This window comes from Xenia sp. Carnegie-2017, unplaced genomic scaffold, assembly GCF_021976095.1.
Source record: "Xenia sp. Carnegie-2017 unplaced genomic scaffold, XeniaSp_v1 HiC_scaffold_19, whole genome shotgun sequence".
Lineage (NCBI taxonomy): Eukaryota > Metazoa > Cnidaria > Anthozoa > Malacalcyonacea > Xeniidae > Xenia > Xenia sp. Carnegie-2017.
In genome coordinates, this window is record NW_025813481.1 from 2,136,482 (window position 1) to 2,161,600 (window position 25,119).

General features: G+C 34.7%; 2 protein-coding genes and 1 long non-coding RNA gene across 3 annotated transcripts; all 3 read left to right on the forward strand.

Annotated features, from left to right (window-relative positions):
* The first annotated feature begins 11,755 nt into the window (after positions 1 to 11,755).
* Positions 11,756 to 13,819, forward strand: LOC124438731 (serine/threonine-protein kinase/endoribonuclease IRE1-like). The gene is made up of 3 exons (XM_046988930.1): positions 11,756 to 11,999; positions 12,369 to 12,584; positions 13,227 to 13,819. The coding sequence occupies exons 1-3, from the start codon at positions 11,756 to 11,758 to the stop codon at positions 13,817 to 13,819; spliced, it is 1,053 nt and encodes a 350-aa protein (XP_046844886.1).
* Positions 13,820 to 15,413: 1,594 nt separating this feature from the next.
* LOC124438732 (serine/threonine-protein kinase Nek2-like) lies at positions 15,414 to 15,857 on the forward strand. Its single transcript, XM_046988932.1, has one exon. It carries the CDS (start codon positions 15,414 to 15,416, stop codon positions 15,855 to 15,857), a length of 444 nt encoding a protein of 147 aa, XP_046844888.1.
* A 6,945-nt stretch (positions 15,858 to 22,802) lies between these two features.
* On the forward strand, positions 22,803 to 23,183 carry LOC124438548. The gene is made up of 2 exons (XR_006946132.1): positions 22,803 to 22,875; positions 23,132 to 23,183. It is a non-coding gene; the product is annotated as an uncharacterized LOC124438548 (long non-coding RNA).
* The last annotated feature ends 1,936 nt before the right edge of the window (positions 23,184 to 25,119 follow it).

The following is a 25,119-nucleotide window of genomic DNA, read 5'->3' on the forward strand; positions in this document are numbered from 1 at the left end:
AATTCGATACAAATTTGGTGAGCCCGAGTGACGTGCTTTTGAGGTTGTATATTTGTTTAATCCCTATTTTGGAAGTTGATATTTTGATTTCCTAGCTTTTATTGATAACTTATAAAAGGAGAATTTTGACTCTTCGAACATTGGTTTTTCCAGTGGCTCACACAACCACTATCGAATAAATAAGACATATGAAAGAAGGCTAGGAGGAATTTGGGTTTGTCCAGGAAGAACAAGCGCGTGGTGGGATAACTTTGTATCTGAAATTATGATTTACTCACCTTGGAAGATATATTTAATGACGCAAGATGTCACGAAAACTGTGGGCGCTTTATGTGTAAGCATGCGCAGTTAATTATTTAACACACTTTTGATTCTGTAATAACTTTTGATTTCAAAAACGAATTAGTGTGGAGAGATGCAGATAACACAAAAATTCTGTCAATGCGGTAAAAAGTTTCATGAAATAAGCAAGTGATACTTTGTGGTATTGTATAAGTAAACGCATGCTTTTAGGGATGTAAGAAATTAATTGTTCTGCTGACCAAAGCGAGGTTTAGTAACGTCAAAGAATATTGACGATGGACGTTTACGACTAAATATCCTCATTCCTATATTTGCGGTAACACATTAGTAAATATTTCTGTTGCAACAAAAAAACACAGAGGCGACCATATCTGTTGACGGATGCAGATCTGTATATTCGATTATCGACTGTTGGTATGAATGATTCTACTTTAACTGCTATCTCCAATTACACTTTGGCATCAGTTGACCAAGTTTAAGGAATTCGTGTGCTATACTTTAAGTCAAACAGAAGATTATAAAATGAATGCTTTAAGAAGCTATATTTGTGGTGAATATTAAGCAGAGGCGTTTCTTTAGTTTTGTGCTGCAAAGGTTTTGTGCAATAACCTACGAGCTCATATTCTCCAGAGCATAATGGTATTGCAAAGCGTTTGACTAGGACAATCGATCGTTTGACATAGTTCAAGAAGATCGACGATAGTGATGTTCATTTTCTATTGGGAATGTTGATTTGCGATTACTTAAAGAAGATTTTCAACCAATTTGGGATGGAGAAATGCAAACGCATGTACACCTGTCGAACCATCGAAAAAAATTTTAGATTTCTCAGACGATGAAAAGATTTAGTAAAAGTCTTTTTTGCTAAATCTCCCTCGGTTTGCAGGACTTTTAATCACAAATATCCCTGCGTTTACTTACAATAAAGTTGCTTCTTCTTTTCACCTCAAATAATTTACCAATGTACTATACGATATCACAGGGATTAGCATTATGATTGAATGTGGACAAAACCATTGAATGAAAGTAATATCCGATCAAACTCGAAGAAATTTCCGATCTGTCTCTTGAGTAAAATTTCACTGCCCGAAATTAAGATTAGCCTTTTTGAAAAAAAGAATACATTACCATTTAATGTATTGAATAATATACCAAAAAGCCGAGCCTATACTATTATGTTATTCGCACGTATTTGAATCTTGTGTGCGATGATTTACTTTCAGCTCACTTCAACATGTTTGATTATTTTCATCCCTTATCCATAAATGTAATCATTTTACATAATTTTTAGACTTGCAGTTGAAAGAATGGAAGTATTTTGATCAATCATTAAAGCACAAAGATATGTTCGTAAAATTAATTAAGTATGGATGCGACCCATGTATGAAGGTTAAATGTGTGAACGACGTACGTGTAATTTTCTCAGATGAGTTTGTATCGGCAAAGGAAGTGACGGAACACGTGTTTATCTTGGACTGGGAAAAGATGGTTACGGCAAAGCTGTGAAAAGAATAATTCGTGATAACTCCATTGAACTAAAACATGAAGCAAAGTGTTTTAATGAAATCAATGCAAAGAAATCGAATTATGTTGTGAATGTTTTATTAGAAGAAAACACTGGAACGGATTATTTCTATTTAATCCTTGACCTATGTGAAGAATCGCTGGAGAGTTTTGTAAAATCTTCTACTTTGGAGGATCTTCAAAAATCTCTTCCCGAAATTCTCAAGCAAATTTTGAAAGGATTAGCTGATCTTCATAGCCAACCAAATGCAATTCTTCATTGGAATTTAAAGCCTTCCAATGTTTTCCGAGATGCACAAGGTAAATTTCTGATAGCTGACTTTGGTATTAGCCGAATATTGAAGGTTGGCTCTAAGACATATACAAGCGACACTAACCAAGGAACTGAGTATTGGATGGCTCCTGAATCATATCGTGAAAATGATGAGTCGGTTGATAAAGCACGTTACAAAAAAGAGTCTGATGTAATGGTAGGCTTAGAATTGTACCATTTGCAAATCGAAATGTAATTTATTAACATTTTAAAAATGCTGAAAAAACGTTTTCATTGATTTTACAAAAAAGAGTCTGATGTAATGGTAGGTGTAGAAAGGTAATTTTGAATAATTAAATTCATTTTTTGGCACTTCGTTCACACTTTTTCCTTTTTATTGATTTTAGAATGCAGGAATGGTGGCTTATTATGTTGCAACAAAAGGGGAGCATGCTTTTGGAACTGAAAAGAATAGACTGAAAAACTTGTTAGAGGGAAACCCTGTTGGGTTGGAAGAAATTGGGGATTGTCAACTTAGAGATCTTCTTTCATGCATGCTACAACATAAACCTGAACACAGACCATCTACCAAAAAAGCGTTAAAACATCCATATCTGCAATCTGCTGAAGAGAACTTTGATTGGTTGTGTGATGTGGTGAATCAACTGGAGATAGAGATAAGGGATCCTCTCAACTCAGATGTCCATAAGCAGTTAAATGATCCAAAAAATTGGATGGACCGTATCGACGGAGAAATTTTTAACAATTTCAATGACTTTGACCTTACATGGTTAGGCTGCTTAAAATTTTTACAAAACGTTCGCGAGCATTGGCAAGATGATCCTCACCCACAACTGCCGGCAAGTGAGGGGAACTATAAAAAGTATTTCCTGAAAGTTTTGCCGGAGCTTCCTCTTCTGGTGCACAGAATCATCAGGTATATCGAAAGGAAATCCACTCCAGATCTGAAAAAACAATTTGGTGGTAAGTTAACCATTAAAATATTCCTTTTTGTCAATGATGTAGCTAATCAATCTCTAAAATCTCTGAGTGGAAAAATGCAACCTAGTCAGTCAGTTATTCCGGTTATACAGTCGAAGTGTAAATTTTCTGCGTTTGATTTGTCGCGATATGTTTGTTCATTAGTGCATCAAAGATTGTCATGAACAAGCTAACCATTTTAAAAAATTATCTCCAGCATCCCCTTTGACGGTTTGAAATAGTTGAAACGCAAATATATTTTAAACAAATACTAATATTGATATGGAGATAAGTAGTGAGTGAATGTTTGCAGGGACGGCGAAGCAACATTATGAAGTGCGAGGCTAACTCTTTAAATATACTATGGCTTCTTAAAAAAAACCTCTAAACAACGACTTCAGCTCATCTTAATTATATTTTTTGCAAAAAGGGGGCTTCAGCTCTCCCAGCCCCCCAAGCTGTTAACGTTAGTGCAAAGCTTATGATTAACTTTAAGGATTTTTACAGATAGACAAAGTATGACCCTCACACTCCAAAAAGTGTTTATCTTGTTAATAAAGTTTTGCATGTTCCAATATCAGCAATGTACATGGCAATGAATAATGAACATTTCCAAAGAGATTTGTCTCCTCAGGGGCAATATTTCCTTGTAAATATGGTCCCACTTCGGAAATTTGGCCTCCCTTAACTTTAACATCCATTTCAAACATGGTGCAATTTTTTTCAAAACCAAGATCACAAGTGATCTAACATAACACAAGTTATGTAGATCTATACATTTAGTCACATAATATGAAACTAATCAGTATAACTAACGCACTTTAGTGATGACGTCATGTGAATATTCACGCGTCCAATAAAGTGCGAGTAAAAAGCAAATTAAAGACTTGAATGACTTACACATTTTATACACGCATTCTGCAAACGCATCCCCGCTGTGTAAAACCCTGTCCTCACTTATGCGTTTTCTGTTAAAAACTCATACTTTTTGATGCTTTTTCGCCATCCGTCCACACTGAAACGCTCGAAAACGAACACGCTGCCAAATGAAAACGTATAGATTTGAAAACGCTCTCAAAAATGGAGTGATTTGACAATGCGTGTATTTTGCTTTAATGTAGACAGTCAAAAAACGGAGCCTTTTGAGAACGATGATGTCAATGACTACTTTTTCTGGCATTTTTAAAATTCAATACAAATTCGGCGAGCCTGAGGCTATGTTTACACGAGACCGGATAAGTTTTCGTCCGCTCAAAAACTCGCGCCGTTAGCCCTTCCGTTTACACTACAACACGCATCCGTACTAATTTTTTAACATGTATCCGAAAGAATATTCGTGCTGCTGTGAAAGCGGGCAAATAAAAACTTGTGCGGATGAATATTTTGGCTGTACTGTGTAAACGCAATCCAGTTGTTTTTTTGATCGGGTTCGATCCATACCCTCACTACGTCTTTAATTTTTTCGGTAATATAGATGTATACAAAACAGTAGTAGCAATACATATATACACGAATCATGGACCAATGGAAGAAAAAATTTCCTTTAGTTTTATTCACGTCGGCTTTATTAAGCTCCGTTGCAACTTTGGAAATTATTCCGGCTGTTGTAATGTCATTAGAAAGAGAGCGTGAACGAAGGCAACGGTTGACAACTATGACAGCCATTTTGGGCATGCAAACAAAAAAATTCAGCTTGCTTTTACACTCCATTAAAAGAGGGAAGCGAAAAGGAAGAAGGCGAAGGTTCTGGGTGAGACCAGGAAGGAGCTCCGAATGGTGGACGAATTTCATGAATGGTTTTGTTGTTGAGGAAGAATGGCGAGAAAATTTTCGAATGTCGAAAATGGCTTTTACCAAATTATGCAATTTACTTCAGCCGTTTCTCGAGAAAAAAGTTACTAATATGCGCGTACCTATATCGGTTGAAAAGCAACTGGCAATAACACTCTATTACTTGTCGGACGAGGGTAGATGTCGTAAAGTGGCAAATGCCTTTGGTGTATCGACATCATCAGTCTCACTAATCGTTCGACGAGTATTCCATGTTTTGACAAAAAGTCTGGGATCCAAATACATAAAACTACCGCAAAATAAGGAAGACACGCAAACTCTTGTCTCAAAATTCTTTGTTAAACATGGGTTTCCACAGTGCATGGGTGCAATAGATGGTACGCATATTTTCATTAAACGCCCCAGTACCTCACCAACAGATTACCTTAACAGAAAGAACAGGTATTCTCTTAATGTTTAAGCTGTTTGTGACTTTAAATATCGTTTCATGGATGTGGTCATTAAATGGCCGGGTAGTGTACATGATGCACGGATATTTTCTAATTCCAACATTAACCGTAAGTTTCGTGAAAATGAGAGTTTTAAATGTCAAAAACAAATTGTTGATGATGAGATGCCAGTCCCTGTGTGTATACTGGGTGACCCCGCTTATCCTCTCCTTCCATTTCTTATGAAAGAGTTCCCAGGTGGTGGCAACAGTGTGCAACAACAATATTTTGGGTGGCGCCTTTCTTCAGCGAGAATGGTCATAGAATGTGCATTTGGAAGACTGAAAGGCAGGTTTGGAATATTAAAGCGTGAAATGGATATCAACACTGAAGATCTACCATATGTCATTTATGCATGCTTTCTTCTCCACAACTATTGTGAAGAAGAAAAGCAGGTTGTTGCTGAAGAAGAAATAAGCAAAGCAATGGAATGTGAAAAACAATTCCAACCACCCATTCTGGGAAACAGATACACCCTTGGTAATAATGATGAACAAAGTGGGAAAATAATTAGAGACATTTTGTAAAATTTTTGATTGATGAAACCAATAACAATCACTTAAAATTTTCTAGTTAAAGTTATCGGATGATAATATGAATATTTTAATTGTGTATTAGCTGAAAAAGGACATGTGTTTTAGCTCAATGAGAATAATCCAATTTCAGTGTTACAAACACAAAACATGAAGTCTAGAAATAATTTTCCAATAAAAAAAACAGCTTAAGTATAGAAAAATACAAATTTTGGGCTATTAAAAGCCATTTGGATAAGATGGGAAAGATTGCGAATATCCATTTCGATGGTTTCTGTAGCCATGTTGGTCAGTTGGCAGCATTGGCTGTTGAAAGAACACTTGCAAGGAACTAAATCCATTGTTAATAGCTGATGTGAGATTTCCAATGCTTTCTTTTAAGCACTGCATGTCATTCTCATGTTTTCTATTGGCTTCCTCCATCATATCAACAACTCTTTTCTTGAGAACAACTTCTTCCTTTGAATTGCTAATTAATTGAAGCATGTTCTCATATAAAGATCGCTTCTTAGTCAGCTTTGAATCTTTCTTTTCTTTCAGATTTCTAATTAAATTACGTCTGAATTCACCCATATCTTTGACCTTGTGAGGCAAATCTTATTTATCTGAAGCATTTCTCTCAATTTCACTCTCCAAATCAACTTCACTCCTTTCGTATAAATCAATGGAATCATCGCATTGACTACTTGAAGATATACCATGCACGATATATTTTTTGGCTAAACAGTATAAAAGTTTGTGATGCATTACGTAACGTCACACTACAGCGTTCGTCATCGTTTGTTATCACAATGCATCACAGTACATATTAATAAATCCCAGACACTGATCACAATGTATCACACTGTATCACAATGCATCACAATTCATCACAATGTATCACACTGCATCACAATGCATCACAATGTATCACACTACATCACAATCCATCACAATGTATCACACTGTATCACAATGCATCACACTACATCACAATGCATCACAATGTATCACACTGCGTCACAATGCATCACAATGCATCACAATGCATCACAATGCATCACAATGCATCACAATCCATCACAATCCATCACAATGCATCACAATCCATCACACTACATCACAATGCATCACAATGCATCACAATGCATCACAATGCATCACAATGCATCACAATGCATCACAATGCATCACAATGTATCACAATGTATCACAATGTATCACAATGCATCACAATGCATCACACTACATCACAATGTATCACAATGTATCACAATGCATCACAATGCATCACACTCCATCACAATGTATCACAATGTATCACAATGCATCACAATGCATCACACTACATCACAATGTATCACAATGCATCACAATGTAAATTAATTTACTGATCCTTGATAAAATAATTAGACATTAGTTACATATAGTAATATTAAGGTTCTGTCGAAGTTGCGGAGGAACTAACAGCAAGTGATCACTAACTGGCATATATGTACATATTTTAATTGAACGTTTAATAAAACTTGATTTTTTAATACTAATGTTGTATGTTTTTATTCAATATAACTTGTTGAAAAAACTAGGAATTGTGATGAAATTGTTCAAAGGAATGCTTGATTATATTTAGAGATGAGACAATTCGATTAATAGACGATACCTAGCGGGGAATGGGGGTGATTTTCGAATGAACATTAATAGTCAAAACAGGTTAATCGAAACGCAATAAAGTGATAAAATAAATTTTAAAGAAATGAAGGTTGAATGAATCACGCAATTCAATACTAGTAAAATGACTATTATTTGTTTGTTGTAGATAATCGACCATGCATATATAATTGCTCATCTCCAATTACAGATGCGTAAATAAAAGGAATGAATTAGCTTTCCGTCTTACGAACGACTGGTAAAAGAGGTTTTTTACCAGTCTTATAGCATCTAACAGTATATTTGTTTCTGTGCTTTACCATTCTATGTAAGTAAAACAAATGATGTACTTTGGGCATAGCACACAGTATCTTCTTAAACCTGGAAAGCCAGACGAAAGTCTGTTCAGCAGCCATTGTATTTCCATTTGGGATTTCAGTTTTTAAAGGCAAAGGATTGTATTTCTCCAGGCATTTCTCGTCTTTGTGATTTTTGATATGAAGGCTATCAATTATTTTACGAATTGACAGCCATGTTTTATCCCATGGTTGAGACCATGGCAAAACTTTCTTCGCTGCTTGTAAGCCATCTAGGTGGCACATGTTGTCATATGAAAAAAAAACGGAACTCCAATTCATTGGGTTGATTTCCTTTAACATAATGCGCAGCCAAGAAAGAGTTATCAAAAACACTTGAGAAGGGCTTTCAGATCTGAAAAAAATCAATTGTTATGTAAATGTATAATAAATACAAAGTTTTTCTGAAGATGCGCTTTTGACAAGCATTCTCTGTGCTTACCTATAAAGAGGACTCCATTTATCGATTATCCTCCTCCTCTAACTATAAACAATTGCCCTCTTGACCACTTTTGAAGTCTTTGTTTCCCCCCAGTTTCCTTATTGCATTTTGTTTTTGTTGGTTCAACACAATCTCTTAAAATAGCTTTAATTGCATCTGGCTCATTATTAACGAACTCAGCATTGCCTATATGGTACAAATTAGCGTTAGCACTAGTTATCAATTGTGTTTAGAAACGACACACAATACACAGCTTTGTTGTTCCATGCATTGTTCAAAAAGAATGAACACCTACACAAGGCTTTCTAAGTTCTAACCGACAAGAAATTTGTCAAGAGATTTGGTTTTCATTTACAAAAGAATGACTTTGAGGCTTGAGGCCGGAAACTTTTGACGCCACACTTCTATAAACATTGAAAATGCGAGAAGGCGAAGAAAAAGCACGCAAAATCAAAATAATCCAAAGTAACAATTTCCCCACCATCACGCGTGCATGTATAACTGTAATCCAAATGCTGCCATAAAAAGTTATTTTTCTATCTTAAAAAAATAATAAGTTATTAATTATCGGTACCAATGTATTGAAATTTCATCATATATATAATATGGATGAGGTTAAGAAAATTCAAATTCATGCCGTCATTCACAAACCTGCTTTATAACACACTGTCATTAACGACCACTTTTACGTTAGTAGGTAAACTTAGGTTTCACTGATATATATTACTATATTAACTATAATGTAAAACTGTTTTTCATATTGTGAAATAACAAATTTTAGACAAATATACCTTGTGACTCCACAACACTATTTCCTACTGGAAAAGTGTCGTCATCTTTATCAAGCTTTCCCAGTGTTTCGTCCATTTTTGACACGTCATTGTTAGAAAGCAGACCTGTGTCGTCAATCAATTCTTCACCTATAAAATAGAGTAATTCTTTGTAGTAATTTTCTGTCAGCTCTGTAATACACATATCATTGAGATAAGTTTAGAGAAAGGAGTACCAATTTCCCTGCAAAACACTATATACCAAAGCAAGAGCAGTTGTGATTAAGTGTAAAAGCTCTGTTAATGTATCTCGAATTGATTATGAAAAATCGGACTTTATTCTCAAACATGATTATAGTCATGACAATTTTGGAGTACATACCTATGTTACTTGGCTTCACACCACAATATCTTAAAAATCCACGCACACTAGTGGGTACATTAGGGAAGTTTTTTTCCAAATATTGCACATGCTGTTCGCAGAATGCCTTTCCATGCTGAGGCGACTCAGTGCATACATTGGGATAGTTCAGCAATGGAATACCTTTTACAAAATTCTGAAAACAATTTCATATAATATTATTAAGTTACGAAAAGCAAAGGAGTAATTTTATATAAAACTAAGATAAGTACCTTTCTACGCATCATGCAATGAGGAAACATTAATTTCCATATTCCATCGGCAACCCATAGCCTTCCACATCCTATAAGTTTGATTACGAAAATATCTTAGCCTGATGAGAATCACAGCTATTTTCCAATAGAATATATTTATAGCTTTTAAACTAATTTTAAAATACAATTGCATCTAACTTACCGCGCTCTTTGCAAGTGTCAGAACAATCATCTAATGTATGCTCGTACAAACTTTTTGCCCTAATTTTGTCGATTTGTTCTAGAACCCTAGAAGAGTCCCCATCTTCTTTAAGCAAACCAAAAAAGTCCAGTTGCCCCAATTCCCTCAACTCATTCTCCATCTCGCCGACCCAAAATGAAGCAGCAACTTGTTTCTCTCCAAAATCTTTATATAAAACGCAAATAATGCTTACCATCAAAAAACTGTAACAACGTGATAACAGTAATACAGATCTACAACATATCGTTCTCTTACTGCCATTGTATACTTCATTAAACGCTTCAGAAAAACCGTTAAATGATACCCACGAATGACAACTATAGAAAACATGTTTCATTTGTAAAATCTACTTGCTATTTTAACATTAATTAATCAAGTGATTATATTGTAACTTACGCGAGTGACAGCTGCCACTGAAGCAAAGTTGAATCAACAAAACAGAGATCCGTAGCCTCGATCATTTTTCTTTGTTTGGGATATAACATCCAGCAATCTTTCCCATTACCGTACTTGGAGTATCCATAAAGCAAATTACAGCGATTGCATCTAAGCGAAACTTTCACTCCATCGGTAGTTCCAGAAAGATCGTGTACCTGAACTTTTACTGGCTTATTGTAGCTCACAAGATCATGGTTGCACTTAATACATTTGGAGCATGGAGGTGTAAATACATGCAACTTCTTATCGGTTGTACTAGGAACTTTTAATTTAGAAGCGGACTGTAAAAGAACATTTCCATCTTCTTCTTCTAAATTTGGACATACCAAAGCCAACACTTCTTTACGTACATTCACGGGGAGTACAAGCAAAGAAGACGCAACATTGGCAATAGAGCACACAAGTGACAACCCATATTTCAAAACAAGAACAAACAGAATTACATCAACATTTAGATCATTGCAGACTTTCAAATTAATAGATTGGATATCACTTAATATCCTCGACCCCACATATTCTTGATGTAGTTCCTCGTTGACATCTTTTCGCAAATCGTCAACCGATTGACAATTGTTACGCCTGCGCTTCGACATATTTTCAGCTTTTCCTAGTCAGAAATGGTTTCGGCTTTCCCCAGTGATCCAGTGAGAAATGACTTTGGCTTTTCCCAGTCAGAAGTCATGGGAAATACTATTATTATGCATATTATGCAATCTCGATTGCAATTGGCTAAGAACCTACCTACACTGCTATAGGTGACATATCATATAATTGTTCATGCAAAATTGTAAAAAAGTATAATGGCAGACTCTTGCTCGATATTTGCAAGCGTTTTGCAAACTTTTTTCGCTCGAATTATTGAGTATTAAGACGTAAAAATAAACGAATGGATTAAATTGTCAGTGAGGAGAGTTTTCATCGAGTATTTTCGGGAGAAAGACGAATGCGACACTGCGGACATTACGTCATTCGAGTGTGATAGTGTGATGTTGTGTGATGCATCACAATATTGCAAGCCAAAGTAGCAAAAAATATATTGCGCATCAGATGCATATTTTTAGCTCAAGAATCTCCATCAATTAATTTTCTTTACTGTTTTAAATTGAATACCCAAGAAAACAGTCAATAAGACGTTATAAATTTTGTATTGCGTTAAACACGATCACAAATGAGCGCCTAGAATCTACGTAGAAATAGATGAAACAAAAAATTTTCCTGTTCGCTTGTAACAAATAACAGTCGAAGTTAATTCACAGATACTCTATCAACGCTTCTAAAAGAACCACTACGTTTCCTGTGATTAATCCAAAGTTGGGATTGGAAAGTTCCACTGAAGGAAAGTTGGAAATAATAATCAAGAGCTCAAACAAATATTTGCCGTATCACGAGAAAAGATGGAGATACGGCCGTCACAACCAGCAGCTATGCAGTTCTTGGAAGATGGAAATTCTAATATGAAAAATGGCGATTACGAAAGGGCAATTAAACACTACCAAGAATGTTTGAAAGTTACAAACGAAATTAGCGTCAAAATAATGGCGTTCTTTGGTCTTGGTAACGCTTATACTCTCTCTGATAAATGGCAGGAAGGATTAAACTGTTTTAATGATTGTTTGAATCTTTCTTCTAAAGTGGAAAGTAAGTATTTTCAGCATGAAATATACCTTGGCCTGGGGAGTATTCATTCTACCTCTAGCAGACTGAAGGACGCCATAAAGAAAGATGAAATGGATTGTCTCTGCCATATTGCATTGGGAGGATTGAATAAGTTGCTTGGAAATTATGAGAAATCTCTGGAGCATTACAAAAAAGGATTTAAACTTCTTGAATGTCAACAGCAACACGAAATGCAAAAAGGAAACCAACATGTACAACAACAAGAACAAGAACAAAATGAACAAGAACAAAATAAATGTCAACTACAACAACAAGAAAAAGTTGGTGGTATTAACATTAGTAAAGATTTCGTTGGCCATTACTTGAAGAACTTGTCAATTGTTACTTCAGATGGAATTGTGAATGGAGTGTTAGCTGTTTATTGGGAATTAGCTGAATTGTTTGATAAACTTGAAGATTGGGGTGAAGCAACACATATTTATAAAATTTATTTGGAGATTGTTACAAATGGCGAAGATATGGAGAAACAAAAGGAAGGGCGCCATTACTTAAAGGATTCAATAGAACTGAAATTAGAAGACCTTGATAGGAAAAAGAAGAATAAAGGTACAGAATCAGATTAATTCAACTTAAAAGATAAATTTTACTATGAGTCAACTTTTATTATAAGTTCAAGGTTGAAAAACTAAATATTTCTCTTTCAGAGTTTCACTCAAGTTGTTCGTCACAAAATTGTTTGTGTGTAATATTCTTTTAACCGTATTTTTGTTATCTGCTATCCTCCACTCATGCCAAAATGTATTGCCTGAACCAGTGGCCTTAGAAGCAAGGGAAATTTGGGGGGCTCAAGCTTTTTTAGTAAAATTTTTCATTCAAAAACGACACTTTTCTTGTAAAAAAAGGCAATTTTTTATTTTGAATTTAAAAGTTGTAGAAAACACGTACCATCCTTCCTACGTCACTGGCTTGAACAAGTTGTTGATGATGGTTTTTCATAAAATATTTTGAAATGTACACTTGGTATGAAAATCCTCAATGCAATAAAAAGAGCTACTTTTATACATCTGATTATTCATTAACATTTGCTCTCTATGAATGTAATACTTATAATTTCAATTTCAGAACTGCAGTTACATGAATGGATATACCTTGGTGAATGAACAAAACATAAAGAATTATTCCAAAAACTTATTGAGTATGGGCGCAATTCCAGCATCAAGGTTGAATATGTGGGTGATGTATGTGTAGTTTTCTCTGAAGAGTTTTGTATCGGCAAAGGAAGTGAAGGAACACGTGTTTATCTTGGACTTGGAAAAGATGGTTACGGTAAAGCAGTGAAACGAATGCTTAAAGATAACTTCATCAAGCTTGCACAGCAAGAAAAGAAAATTTTAAATCAAATCAACTGTAAGGAGTCGAATTATGTTGTAAATTCTTTCCACTTTGAAGAAGTTACCGGAACTGAATATGTCTATTTGATACTCGACCTATGTGAAGAAACTCTAGAGAGTTTTGTGCAATCTTCTAGTTTGTATGATCTTCAAAAATCTCTTCCTAAAATTCTGCGACAAGTGCTAAAAGGATTAGCTGATCTTCACAGCCACCCACATCCTATTCTTCATCGGGATTTGAAGCCTTCTAATGTTTTCCGAGACGCACAGGGCAAATTTTTAGTAGCTGACTTTGGTATGAGTCGAATTTTAAAGAATGAATCTAATACATTAAAAAGTGGCACCAAAATGGGAGCTGGGTATTGGATTGCTCCCGAATCATATTGTAAAGGTGAAGATTCAGTTGATAAAGCACATTACAAAAAAGAGTCTGATGTAATGGTAGGTTAAGAATTGTACCATTTGCAAATCGAAATGTAATTTGTTAACATTTTAAAAATGCTGAAAAAACGTTTTCATTAATTTTAGAATGCAGGAATGGTGGCTTATTATGTTGCAACAAAAGGGAAACATCCTTTTGGGCCTCCAGAGTATAGACTGAAAAACTTGTTAGATGGAAACCCTGTTGGCTTAAAGGAAATCGACGACGTTCAACTTAAAGATCTACTTTCATGGATGCTACAACGTGTACCTGAACTAAGACCATCTGCCAACGAGGCGTTAAAACACCCTTATCTACAATCCTATGAGAAGAACTTTGATATGCTGTGTGATGTGGCAAACCAACCAGGGATAGAGATACCGTATTTAGGTCATCCTCTTAACTCAGATGTGCATGAGCAGTTAAATGGTCTAAAAAATTGGATGGACCGTATTGAACCCGAAGTCTTTAGTAATTTCAATAAAAGTCAATACGACTCCACATGGTTGGGTTGCTTGAAATTTTTGCAAAACGTTCACCAGAATCGGCCTGAGAAACCACTCATACATATCAAGGAAGGCAACTATGAAGAGTATTTCTTACGAGCTTTCTCAGAGCTTCCTCTATTGGTACATAGAATCACAAGGTTTAATGATTGGAAAACACAACCTGATCTTGAAGAACATTTTACAAGTAAGTTATAACCACTGAAATAATTCTATTATTTTCTATGATGGATTTAATTTTAGGCTTTCTTTTCAATGTCAAAACAATATAGCTTTTAGTACAAACTTTTTTTAAACATGCTGTATTGATGTATTGATAAGACTGACGAAAACTTAATCGAGTCAGTCATTTAGAGTTTCCGTGTAAACTTTCATGGGATGAGGAAAACATGAATCTTTGTTTTTGATTCTTTGCTATTTAGCAATTAATTTTGGCATTGATATCGCGTTAAAGATTGGCAAATATTCTTTGCATTTTTAGCATTTTAAATTTTTGAAGATCCAGAGCCCAAATACTCTTAAAGACTATATCGTGATGTTTTGTTTTCATATGGTGCATGGTCTTTAGCCTGTAGTCAAATTTCATTTGTAACAGTTTTAAATAAAGTTAGTAGATTCCAACTAATATTTCAGAGTGACAGTCAATAGTAAAAGTCGAGAGTAAAAAAAGTCCATATTTTAAATGAATAGTCGAGAGTCGAATTTAAACCGATTGTATCAATAAGCCTATATTGTAAGTTGCTTTGTAGCTACGTATTGTTTGTTATTGTCGCTTATTCATATTTCTACTCTTCTATTGTAGAATCATGTTTGCAAGACTTAAGACTATTTTTAGCTAATTGTTTGACTATTCTTATCATTCATGCCTAACTGTGACAATTTTACGTGATTTTAAGACTTGGTGTGGCCAGAGTGGAAATATATTGATGAATCAACACAACATAGAGAATTGTTTTTAAAATTGATCAAGTATGGATGCAATCCCAACGTCGTCATTAAACAAGTGAACGATGCAGGTGTAATTTTCTCAGAGGAGTTTTGCATCGGTAAAGGAAGTAATGAAACCCGTGTTTATCTCGGACTTGGAAAAGATGGTTACGGTAAAGCAGTGAAACGAATGCTTAAAGATAACTTCATCAAGCTTGCACAGCAAGAAAAGAAAATTTTAAATCAAATCAAAGCTAAGAAGTCGAATTGTGTTGTAAATTATTACCACTTAGAAGAAGATACCGGAACTGAATATGTATATTTGATACTCGACCTATGTGAAGAATCTCTAGAGAGTTTTGTGCAATCTTCTAGTTTGTATGATCTTCAAAAATCTCTTCCTAAAATTCTCCGACAAGTGCTAAAAGGATTAGCTGATCTTCATAGTGACCCACATCCTATTCTTCATCGGGATTTGAAGCCTTCTAATGTTTTCCGAGACGCACAGGGCAAATTTTTAATAGCTGACTTTGGTATGAGTCAAATTTTGAAGAATGAATCTAGCACATTAAAAAGTGGCACCAAAATGGGCGCTGGGTATTGGATTGCTCCCGAATCATATTGTAAAGATTAAGATTCAGTTGATAAAGCACGTTACAAAAAAGAGTCTGATGTAATGGTAGGTTTAGAATTGTACCATTTGCAAATCGAAATGTAATTTATTAACATTTTAAAAATGCTGAAAAAACGTTTTCATTGATTTTAGAATGCAGGAATGGTGGCTTATTATGTTGTAACAAAAGGGAAACATCCTTTTGGGCCTCCAGAGTATAGACTGAAAAACTTGTTAGATGGAAACCCTGTTGGCTTAAAGGAAATCTACGATGTTCAACTTAAAGATCTACTTTCATGGATGCTACAACTTGTACCTGAACTAAGACCATCTGCCAACGAGGCGTTAAAACACCCTTATCTACAATCCTATGAGAAGAACTTTGATATGCTGTGTGATGTGGCAAACCAACCAGAGATAGAGATACCGTATTTAGGTCATCCTCTTAACTCAGATGTGCATGAGCAGTTAAATGGTCTAAAAAATTGGATGGACCGTATTGAACCCGAAGTCTTTAGTACTTTCAATAAAAGTCAATACGACTCCACATGGTTGGGTTGCTTAAAATTTTTGCAAAACGTTCGCCAGAATCGGCATGATAAACCACTCATACATATCAAGGAAGGCAACTATGAAGAGTATTTCTTACGAGTTTTCCCAGAGCTTCCTCTGCTGGTGCATAGAATCACAAGGTTTAATGATTGGAAAACAAAACATGATCTTGAAGAACATTTTACAAGTAAGTTATAACCACTGAAATAATATATTATTTTCAATGATGGATTTAATTGGCAACTATATGACAACAAAATTTATCATGACTACAAAACTCTCAAGAATTAATTGACAACTGTAAAGAGTATTTCTTGAGAGTTTTCCCAGAGCTTCCCCTTTTTGGTCACAAAATAAAAGTTATACAGAAGGGCCACTCAAGTGTGCACTGCGTCCTTATGTCCGCCATCATTCCAGCAAGATACTTAAGGCTTTTCACTTGTTTCCAACCACTGCAATTACATGACGTCATTTCTTCATAATGAACTCGAAAATATTTCAATATAAGACGTCGTGTCATTTCAGTGGTTGGGAACAAGTGAAAAACCCTAAACATCTTGCTAGAATAATGGCTGCCGATATGCGCGGCACAACATGCGCGAGGACAAAAACATCAAAGGCTTCGACACGAGTGACCCGTCTGTATTTTCCGTATTCTTTGTTTTGGTGTACAGAATGATAAGGTTAAGAGAATGGAAATCAAGACCTGATCTTGAAGAACAGTTTGTGAGTAAGTTTCAGTCAAAGAAATAATTCTTCAGTATGAACCAGATCTATAAATTAATGTTGCATTTTTCTCTGATTACTTTCCAACATAGCAGTTTGTTTTTTCCGCCTGTTTGCAAGGTGATTTAAACGTCCGTTTTTTGTCGGGAATCGTATAAATATACTTTTTCTCTGTTAATTTTTCCTTTTTAAGTCTTATAATTATATTTTATGTTCTAGGAATGTATTAAACTATTTTAGAAAAGTTAACTATTTTATTATTTCTTTCTGAAAAAGTCGGTCAGGTGAAAAGTCTTGTTAAGACTTTATTATCTTGAATAGGTAAATGAATCACGAACAAATTCATGCTGTGTTATTATCAAAGGATCGATGTTAAGCTAATTTTCTTTAATTTTAATCCACTCCTTTGATTCATCGTCACTTTGTGCTGTGATGTGTTTTAATTTTTTATAGATATTCTTCATTCATAAGGTTGATAAGGTTGTCGATGTAAATATTTTTCCAATTGAGTTTCAGTTAGCTCTGGAAAGGATTTACGACGTCGTTTTCAAAATTTTTCATTGAGCACTTTTGTTTCTGCTGAGACAATGATACAAATTGCTGTTGCGTGCATTTTTCAGTTGTTCAACAGTTTTGCACTCCAATATTTAAAGTTCAAGTTTGATCTAAAAAAGCATAAAATCCAATTCAACTATTCATTAAAGAATATCGGTTTACCCTGTCATTACCAATATATTTAAGAAGACCGATAAAAAAATGAAAAGCTTGATTATGACAATGAGATAGAAAACATATTTTTACTTTAACAAAGAAGAAGTTGTGAATCCTTCTAAATTTAAACTACCTCTCAAACACTGGGCTCCAACAATTCATCTCTCGAAAGATTTTCTTAAAAATTCTTTAAAGCGACATTCTTAAAAATTGTCTCAAGTAACAATAGTTTATGAATATCGACGATCAGTTATTAAACTCACGCAATATTGTGATCATTTGTTTCTTGATTGCATTGGCATGAAACTCTCAGTAACTAGTGTAAGAATTGTGACTAGTTTACTTGTAAATATATACTCTATTTCAATATTGAGCACTTTTTATTCGCAATAATTTTACACGAAATTCAACTAGCTATAACGCATTTTGTTTTAATGTGGACAGTCAAAAAACGGAGCCTTTTGAGAACGATGACGTCAATGACTACTTTTTCTGGCATTTTTAAAATTCAATACAAATTTGGCGAGCCTGAGTGACGTGCTTTTGAGGTTGTATATTTGTTTAATCCCTATTTTGGAAGTTAATATTTTGATTTCCTAGCTTTTATTGATAACTTATAAAAGGAGAATTTTGACTCTTCGAACATTGGTTTTTCCAGTGGCTCACACAACCACTATCGAATAAATAAGCCATATGAAAGAAGGCCAGAAAGATTTTGGTTTTGTCCAGGAAGAACAAGCGCGTGGTGGGATAACTTAGTATCTGAAATTATGAATTACTCGCCATGGAAGATACCTTTAATGACGCAAGATGTCACGAAAAGTGTGGGCGCTTTATGTATAAACATGCGTAGTTAATTATTTAATACACTTTTATTTCGGTAATAACTTTTAATTTCGAAAACGCATTAGTGTGGAGAGATGCAGATAACACAAAAAATCTGTCAATGTTGCAAAAAGTTTCATAAAATAACTTTTAAACTCGTAGAAATTTGATTTTAGTAAACACTTAACTATTTCCGAGCTTTAAATAACTTAAATTACTACTTTTGTGCGTTTGCAGATTGTGTTAAGAAGTGATTGAGTCATTTAAGCCTTTATGCTTTTTAATTTGTGGAATGATTTTCATGAGTCATTACTTTAGTTATACTCACTCTTTACTCGACGCTTGAAAATTAACATGTTCGCCAACGCATGATAACCGGCATTGCTGAAGTGCGATAATTTTTCTGATTTGTTTGTTACTAAATGTATAGATCCACATAATTTGTAACATCTTAAATTGCCTTGAAAACAGTACAAGCGTAAGAAATATTATACACCATGTTATACGCCATTGAAAATAATGAATTTTGGCAATTCAGACAAAAGACACCAAACGGGTTACTTTATCAACAAATTAGTAAAAGATGATCAAAGAGGAAGATATGCTCAATGAGATGAAATATGGTGCAGTCAAAGAAGTCCGAAAGCCAAATAAAGTGAAAGGGACTTTCATCACGAAAATTGCGCAAAGCAAGTTTTAACAGAGCAAGTGATACTTTGTGGTATTGTATTATAAGTAAACGCACGCTTTCAGGGATGTAAGAAATTAAATGTTCTGCTGACGAAAGCGAGGCTTAGTAACGTCAAAGAATATTGAGGATGGACGTTTACGACTAAATATCCTCATTCCTATATTTGCGGTAACACTTTAGTAAATATTTCTGTTGCAACAAAAGAAACCGAGGCGACCATATCTGTTGACCGATGCAGACCTGTATATTCGATTATCGACTGTTGCTATGAATGATTCTACCTCAACTGCCATCTCCAAATACACTTTAGCATCAGTTGACCAAGTTTAAGGAATTCGTGTGCTTTACTTTAAATCAAACAGAAGATCATAAAATGAAAGCTTTAAGAAGTGATATTTGTGGTGAATATTGGTAGAGGCGTTTCTTTAGTTTTGTGCTGCAAAGGTTTTGTGCAATAAACTACTAGCTCTTATTCTCCAGAGCATAATGGGTTGCAGAGCGTTTGACTGGAAAAATCACAGCATTGAATCGATCAGTGATGACGCTGTTTTGTTGGCTATATAAACAGACAGAAACGCAATAAATTTTACTTAATATTCACATTCTGGTGTTATGTATATAGTTCAAGAACATCGACGATGGCAATGTTCATTTTCTACTGGGAATGTTGATCTGCGATTACTTAAAGAAGATTTTCAACCAATTTGGGATGGAGAAATGCAAACGCATGTACACCTGTCGAACCGTTGAAAAAAATTTTAGATTTCTCGGTTTACAAGACTTTTAATCACAGATATCCCTGCGTTTACTTACAATAAAGTTGCTTCTTATTTTCATCTCAAATAATTTACCAATGTACAATATAATATCAGAGAGATTGGCATTATGATTGAATGTGGACAATACCATTGAATGAAAGTAATATCCGATCAAACTCGAAGAAATTTTCGATCTGTCTCTTGAGTAACATTTTAATGTCCGAAATTAAGATTAGCCTTTTTGAAAAAAAATAAATACATTACCATTTAATGTATTGAATAATATACCAAAAAGCCGAGCCTATACTATTATGTTATTCGGACGTATTCGAATCTTGTGTGCGATGAATTACTTTCAGCTCACTTCCACATGTTTGATTATTTTCATTCCTTATCCTTAAATGTAATACTTTTACATAATTTTTAGACTTGCAGTTGAAAGAATGGAAGTATTTTGATCAATCAATAAAGCACAAAGATATGTTCTTTAAATTAATTAAGTATGGATGCGACTCAGATATCAAAGTTACATGTGTGAACGACGTACGTGTAATTTTCTCGGACGAGTTTTGCATTGGCAAAGGAAATAATGAAACCCGTGTTTATCTTGGACTGAAAAAGGATGGTTATGGAAAAGCAGTAAAACGAGTACGTCGAGATAACTGTATCAAAGAAGCAGAGAACGAAATGAAAATTTTGAATGAAATCAAAGCTAAGAAGTCGAGTTATGTTGTGAATTATTACCACTTAGAAGAAGATACCGGAACTGAATATGTCTATTTGATACTTGACCTATGTGAAGAATCGCTGGAGAGTTTCGTAAAATCTTCTACTCTGGAGGGTCTTCAAAAATCTCTTCCCGAAATTCTCAAGCAAATTTTAAAAGGATTAGCTGATCTTCATAGCGAACCAAATCCTATTCTTCATCGTGATTTAAAATCATCTAATGTTCTTCGAGATGCACAAGGACAATATCTGATAGCTGACTTTGGCATTAGTCGAATATTGAAAAATGGCCTTAAGACACATGTAAGCGATGCTACTAAGAGAACTCAATATTGGATGGCTCCTGAATCTTACGTTTCTAGTGAAGAATCAGTTGATAAACACGATACAAACCAGAGTCTGATGAAATGGTGGGTGTAAAAATATAACCATTTGCAAATTACTTCCAAATTTTTTAGAAATCTTTTTGACACTGTTATGTTTTTATATATTTTAGAATGCAGGAATGGTGGCTTATTATGTTGCAACAAAAGGGAAACAACATTTTGGACCTCTAGAGTATAGACTGAAAAACTTGCTAGATGGAAACCCTGTTGGATTGATGGAAATCGCTGATATTCTACTTAAAGATCTTCTTTCATGGATGCTGCAACATAAACCCGAACTCAGACCATCTGCCAAAAAAGCGTTAAAACATCCATATCTGCAATCTGCTGAAGAGAACTTTGATATGTTGTGTGATGTGGTGAATCAACTGGAGATAGAGATAAGTGATCCTCTCAAGTCAGATGTCCATAAGCAGTTAAATGATCCAGAAAATTGGATGGACCGTATCAACGGAGAAATTTTTAACAATTTCAATGACTTTGACCCTACATGGTTAGGCTGCTTAAAATTTTTACAAAACGTTCGCGAGCATTTGCAAGATGAACCTCATCCACAACTGCCGCCAAGTGAGGGCCACTATAAAAAGTATTTCCTGCAAGTTTTCCCGGAGCTTCCTCTTCTGGTGCACAGAATCATAAGGTATATCGAAAGGAAATCCACTCCAGATGTGGAAGAACAATTTGCTAGTAAGTTAACCATTAAAATATTTCTTTTTCGTCAATGATGTTGCTAATCAATCTCTAAAATGTGTAAATGAAAAAATGCAACCTAGTCAGTCAGTTATTCCGGTTATACAGTCGAAGTATAAATTTTCTGTGTTTGATTTGTCGCGATATGTTTGTTTATTAGTGCATCAAAGATTGTTATGAAGAAGCTAACCATTTTAAAAATTTTATCTCCAGCATCCCTTTTGACGTTATGAAATGGTTAAAACGCAAATATATTTTTAAAATATACTAATATTGATATGGAGATAAACAAGGAGTAAGTGTTTGCAGGGACTGCGAAGCAACATTATGAAGTGCAGGGCTAAGTCTTCAATTCTACTATGGCGTCTTAAAAAGTTCCTCTAAACAACGACTTCAGCTCAGTCTAAATATATTTTTTCCAATATATTTTCTAATTTTTAGAATCTGTGAATAATAAGCTTTCCCCTAAGATGTAGCTACTTTGCTACTATTATGATAAATATTTTTGTTTCGACAATAATTTGTAAAAAAAACAGCCTTATTTGGCGTGCATCAAATGATTATCGTAGATTTTTGACGATTAACTTCATACAGTTGGATGTTTTAAAACATTGATACAAGTAACGTTTAACAAGGATGAGTACAATTTCTGAAAATTTTCTTCCTGCGTATGTTTAATTTTTATAAATTTTCGTCTATGTTAAGGCATAGTTTATCAAATCACGGAAAGTTGCTTTGTTGACGTACGGCGTTTAAGGTTATGATGTTATATGTAATTTAAACGCCTTAATGATTGAATATTAAAACTGTGCAAGAATTCTATTTTAATCTTTTCATTTCAACGAGTGAGAAAGACAAAGATTTGATAAATATGTATTTATGATTGCAGAATTTCCTAATTCGATATTCACCCTGGATAATACAGAATTTATAGAGTTGCCTTCAACGAATGAAAAGTTACTTCATGGATGACGGTAAGTTATATACAATCAAATTTATGCGAGACCCTCGTAAATTGTGTGTAAGCTATACATGCAATATATGGATATATTTTCCAACATTTTATCGTAGAACATACATACACTTTATTGATCTTTTTACCTCGATAATTGTCGTCTAGAGATTTTATGTCTTTATGCACCAAATATAGATAAATCTCTAAGGTTTTTTCAGAGTCGAATTTTATTGACTAAAATACTGTCACACGTTTGGTGACTTTTTAATTGACAGAACGTTACGAGTCTAAAGGTGAAGGAACGGAATATTACCCCGACTATGAAAGCAAGTTTTACTATCAAATTTCTGTACAAGGCACTTATAAATTGTATCTTCCATACGTAGTGATATACTTTCTAACATTCAACATATGCTCCTTGATTATGCTTTCCTTGTTATCTCGTCATCTCAGGATATTTTACGTCTCCTTGCGCCCAATATTTTTAAGCATTTTCGATTCAAAATGCATTCATGAGATTGTTTGTGTAAGATAATAATAATATCCATAATAACTATAAAAATACCTTAAGAAGATTTGTACAAACAGGACGATTTTCCAAAGCTATAATTCACAAAGTTTAGGTGTTGAACAACACAAAATAAGTCAGTTTTAAGTTAATGTCGTCATCAAAAAAGAGCTTTTGACAATTCAGATGAACCTTCGGCGTACAAGTTTCAGGCACTGCGGATGATTGATAATTGGGGGGGGCTCATATTCATATATTCATGTTATAATCCTTAGAAAACAATGTATTTCAAAAGATCTTAAGCCTGCATATATAAATATATGAATATTAGCCCCCCCCCCCAATTATCGATCCTCCGCGGTGCCTGTTTATTATATGTTCCTTGTCATTTTGAGTAAAAACGCGACAGAGTGTTGGATATGAATAGATCAAAATATTGTATTATTCTGAGTACAAATTGTATTACAATGCGAAATAATATTGGTCAATTTTGGTGAATCTCAGCAGAAATAGATCCGTCCGCCATTTTTTCTGATCCGTTCCGCCGTTTAGTGGTTTTATTTGTTTGAATTTTGTTTCCTGAAATAAATTTAGAGGAGTTTGTAAAGATGCGTTCTGGCGGCCCCCATATGCCTTCTGGTAGTGGTGTCTCCCCTTAATCATTCGTGGGGTATTCCCCTCTGGCTGTACCCCAGCAACAACGCCAATGGTTCGGTGTTTCATAGATATACATAGGATCAATACATAGGCGTAGGAACAGATTTCAATTTGGGGGTGGGGTTAAAGTCGACAAGTATAGTATATACTCCACCCTTATTTTTTGAAGCTTTAGGGAGTCTAGTACAAACATTGAAATTGGAGAAAGTCATGAAACCTTTATAATTTAGTTGTACTTCATTACAACACACAAAGTACAAGTATAGTTCAAAAATCAATACATTGCACAAAACGAACGAATTTAACTAATAGCCTAAACGATTGGTCGTACTATTTACAAGCTACGAATTCTAGTTCGATGTCAGACTAAGATGTTTTCACTCTATGAAGAGTTAAAAATGGACCTTTGTTGTATGCATTAAATAGGTACAAAGAAGTTTATGAGCCCTACTACACATACAAGGACGTACGTTTTCATAATGTCGCTTATGAATGTTTTATGCAGTGCTGTGTTTGAAATTAAATGAAGATATGATCTTCGCACTTTGTTGGACAATTTAAGCAATTGTCTCATAAACCTGAAAAAATCAGGTGACTCAACGGGAATCGAACCCATGACCTCTGCGGTGCCGGTGCAGTGCTCTGACCAACTGAGCTATGAAGTCACACAGTGGTGAGCAGGTCAATTTTGTTGGGCTCATGTTTTCTCGTGAAAGGAATGTCTTGTGAAGAATGTTTTATGCAGTGCGGTGTTTGAAATTAAATGAAGATATGATCTTCGCACTTTGTTGGACAATTTAAGCAATTGTCTCATAAACCTGAAAAAATCAGGTGACTCAACGGGAAAACATGAGCCCAACAAAATTGACCTGCTCACCACTGTGTGACTTCATAGCTCAGTTGGTCAGAACACTGCACCGGCACCGCAGAGGTCATGGGTTCGATTCCCATTGAGTCACCTGATTTTTTCAGGTTTGTGAGACAATTGCTCAAATTGTCCAACAAAGTGCGAAGATCATATCTTCATTTAATAATGTCGCTTATCGTGCTAATTCAAGTGACATCCATAATTCGCATTTGATCTTAGCATAAATTTTG

Excerpts from the sequence above, each read along its gene's own strand:
- LOC124438732 (XM_046988932.1), top strand. The coding sequence starts at position 15,414 with ATGCTTAAAGATAACTTCATCAAGCTTGCACAGCAAGAAAAGAAAATT.
- LOC124438731 (XM_046988930.1), top strand. The coding sequence starts at position 11,756 with ATGGAGATACGGCCGTCACAACCAGCAGCTATGCAGTTCTTGGAAGAT. Across the intron at positions 12,000-12,368 it reads TCTTTCTTCTAAAGTGGAAA|ATGGAATTGTGAATGGAGTG; the intron begins GTAAGTATTTTC and ends TTGTTACTTCAG. Across the intron at positions 12,585-13,226 it reads TAGGAAAAAGAAGAATAAAG|TTTTCTCTGAAGAGTTTTGT; the intron begins GTACAGAATCAG and ends ATGTATGTGTAG.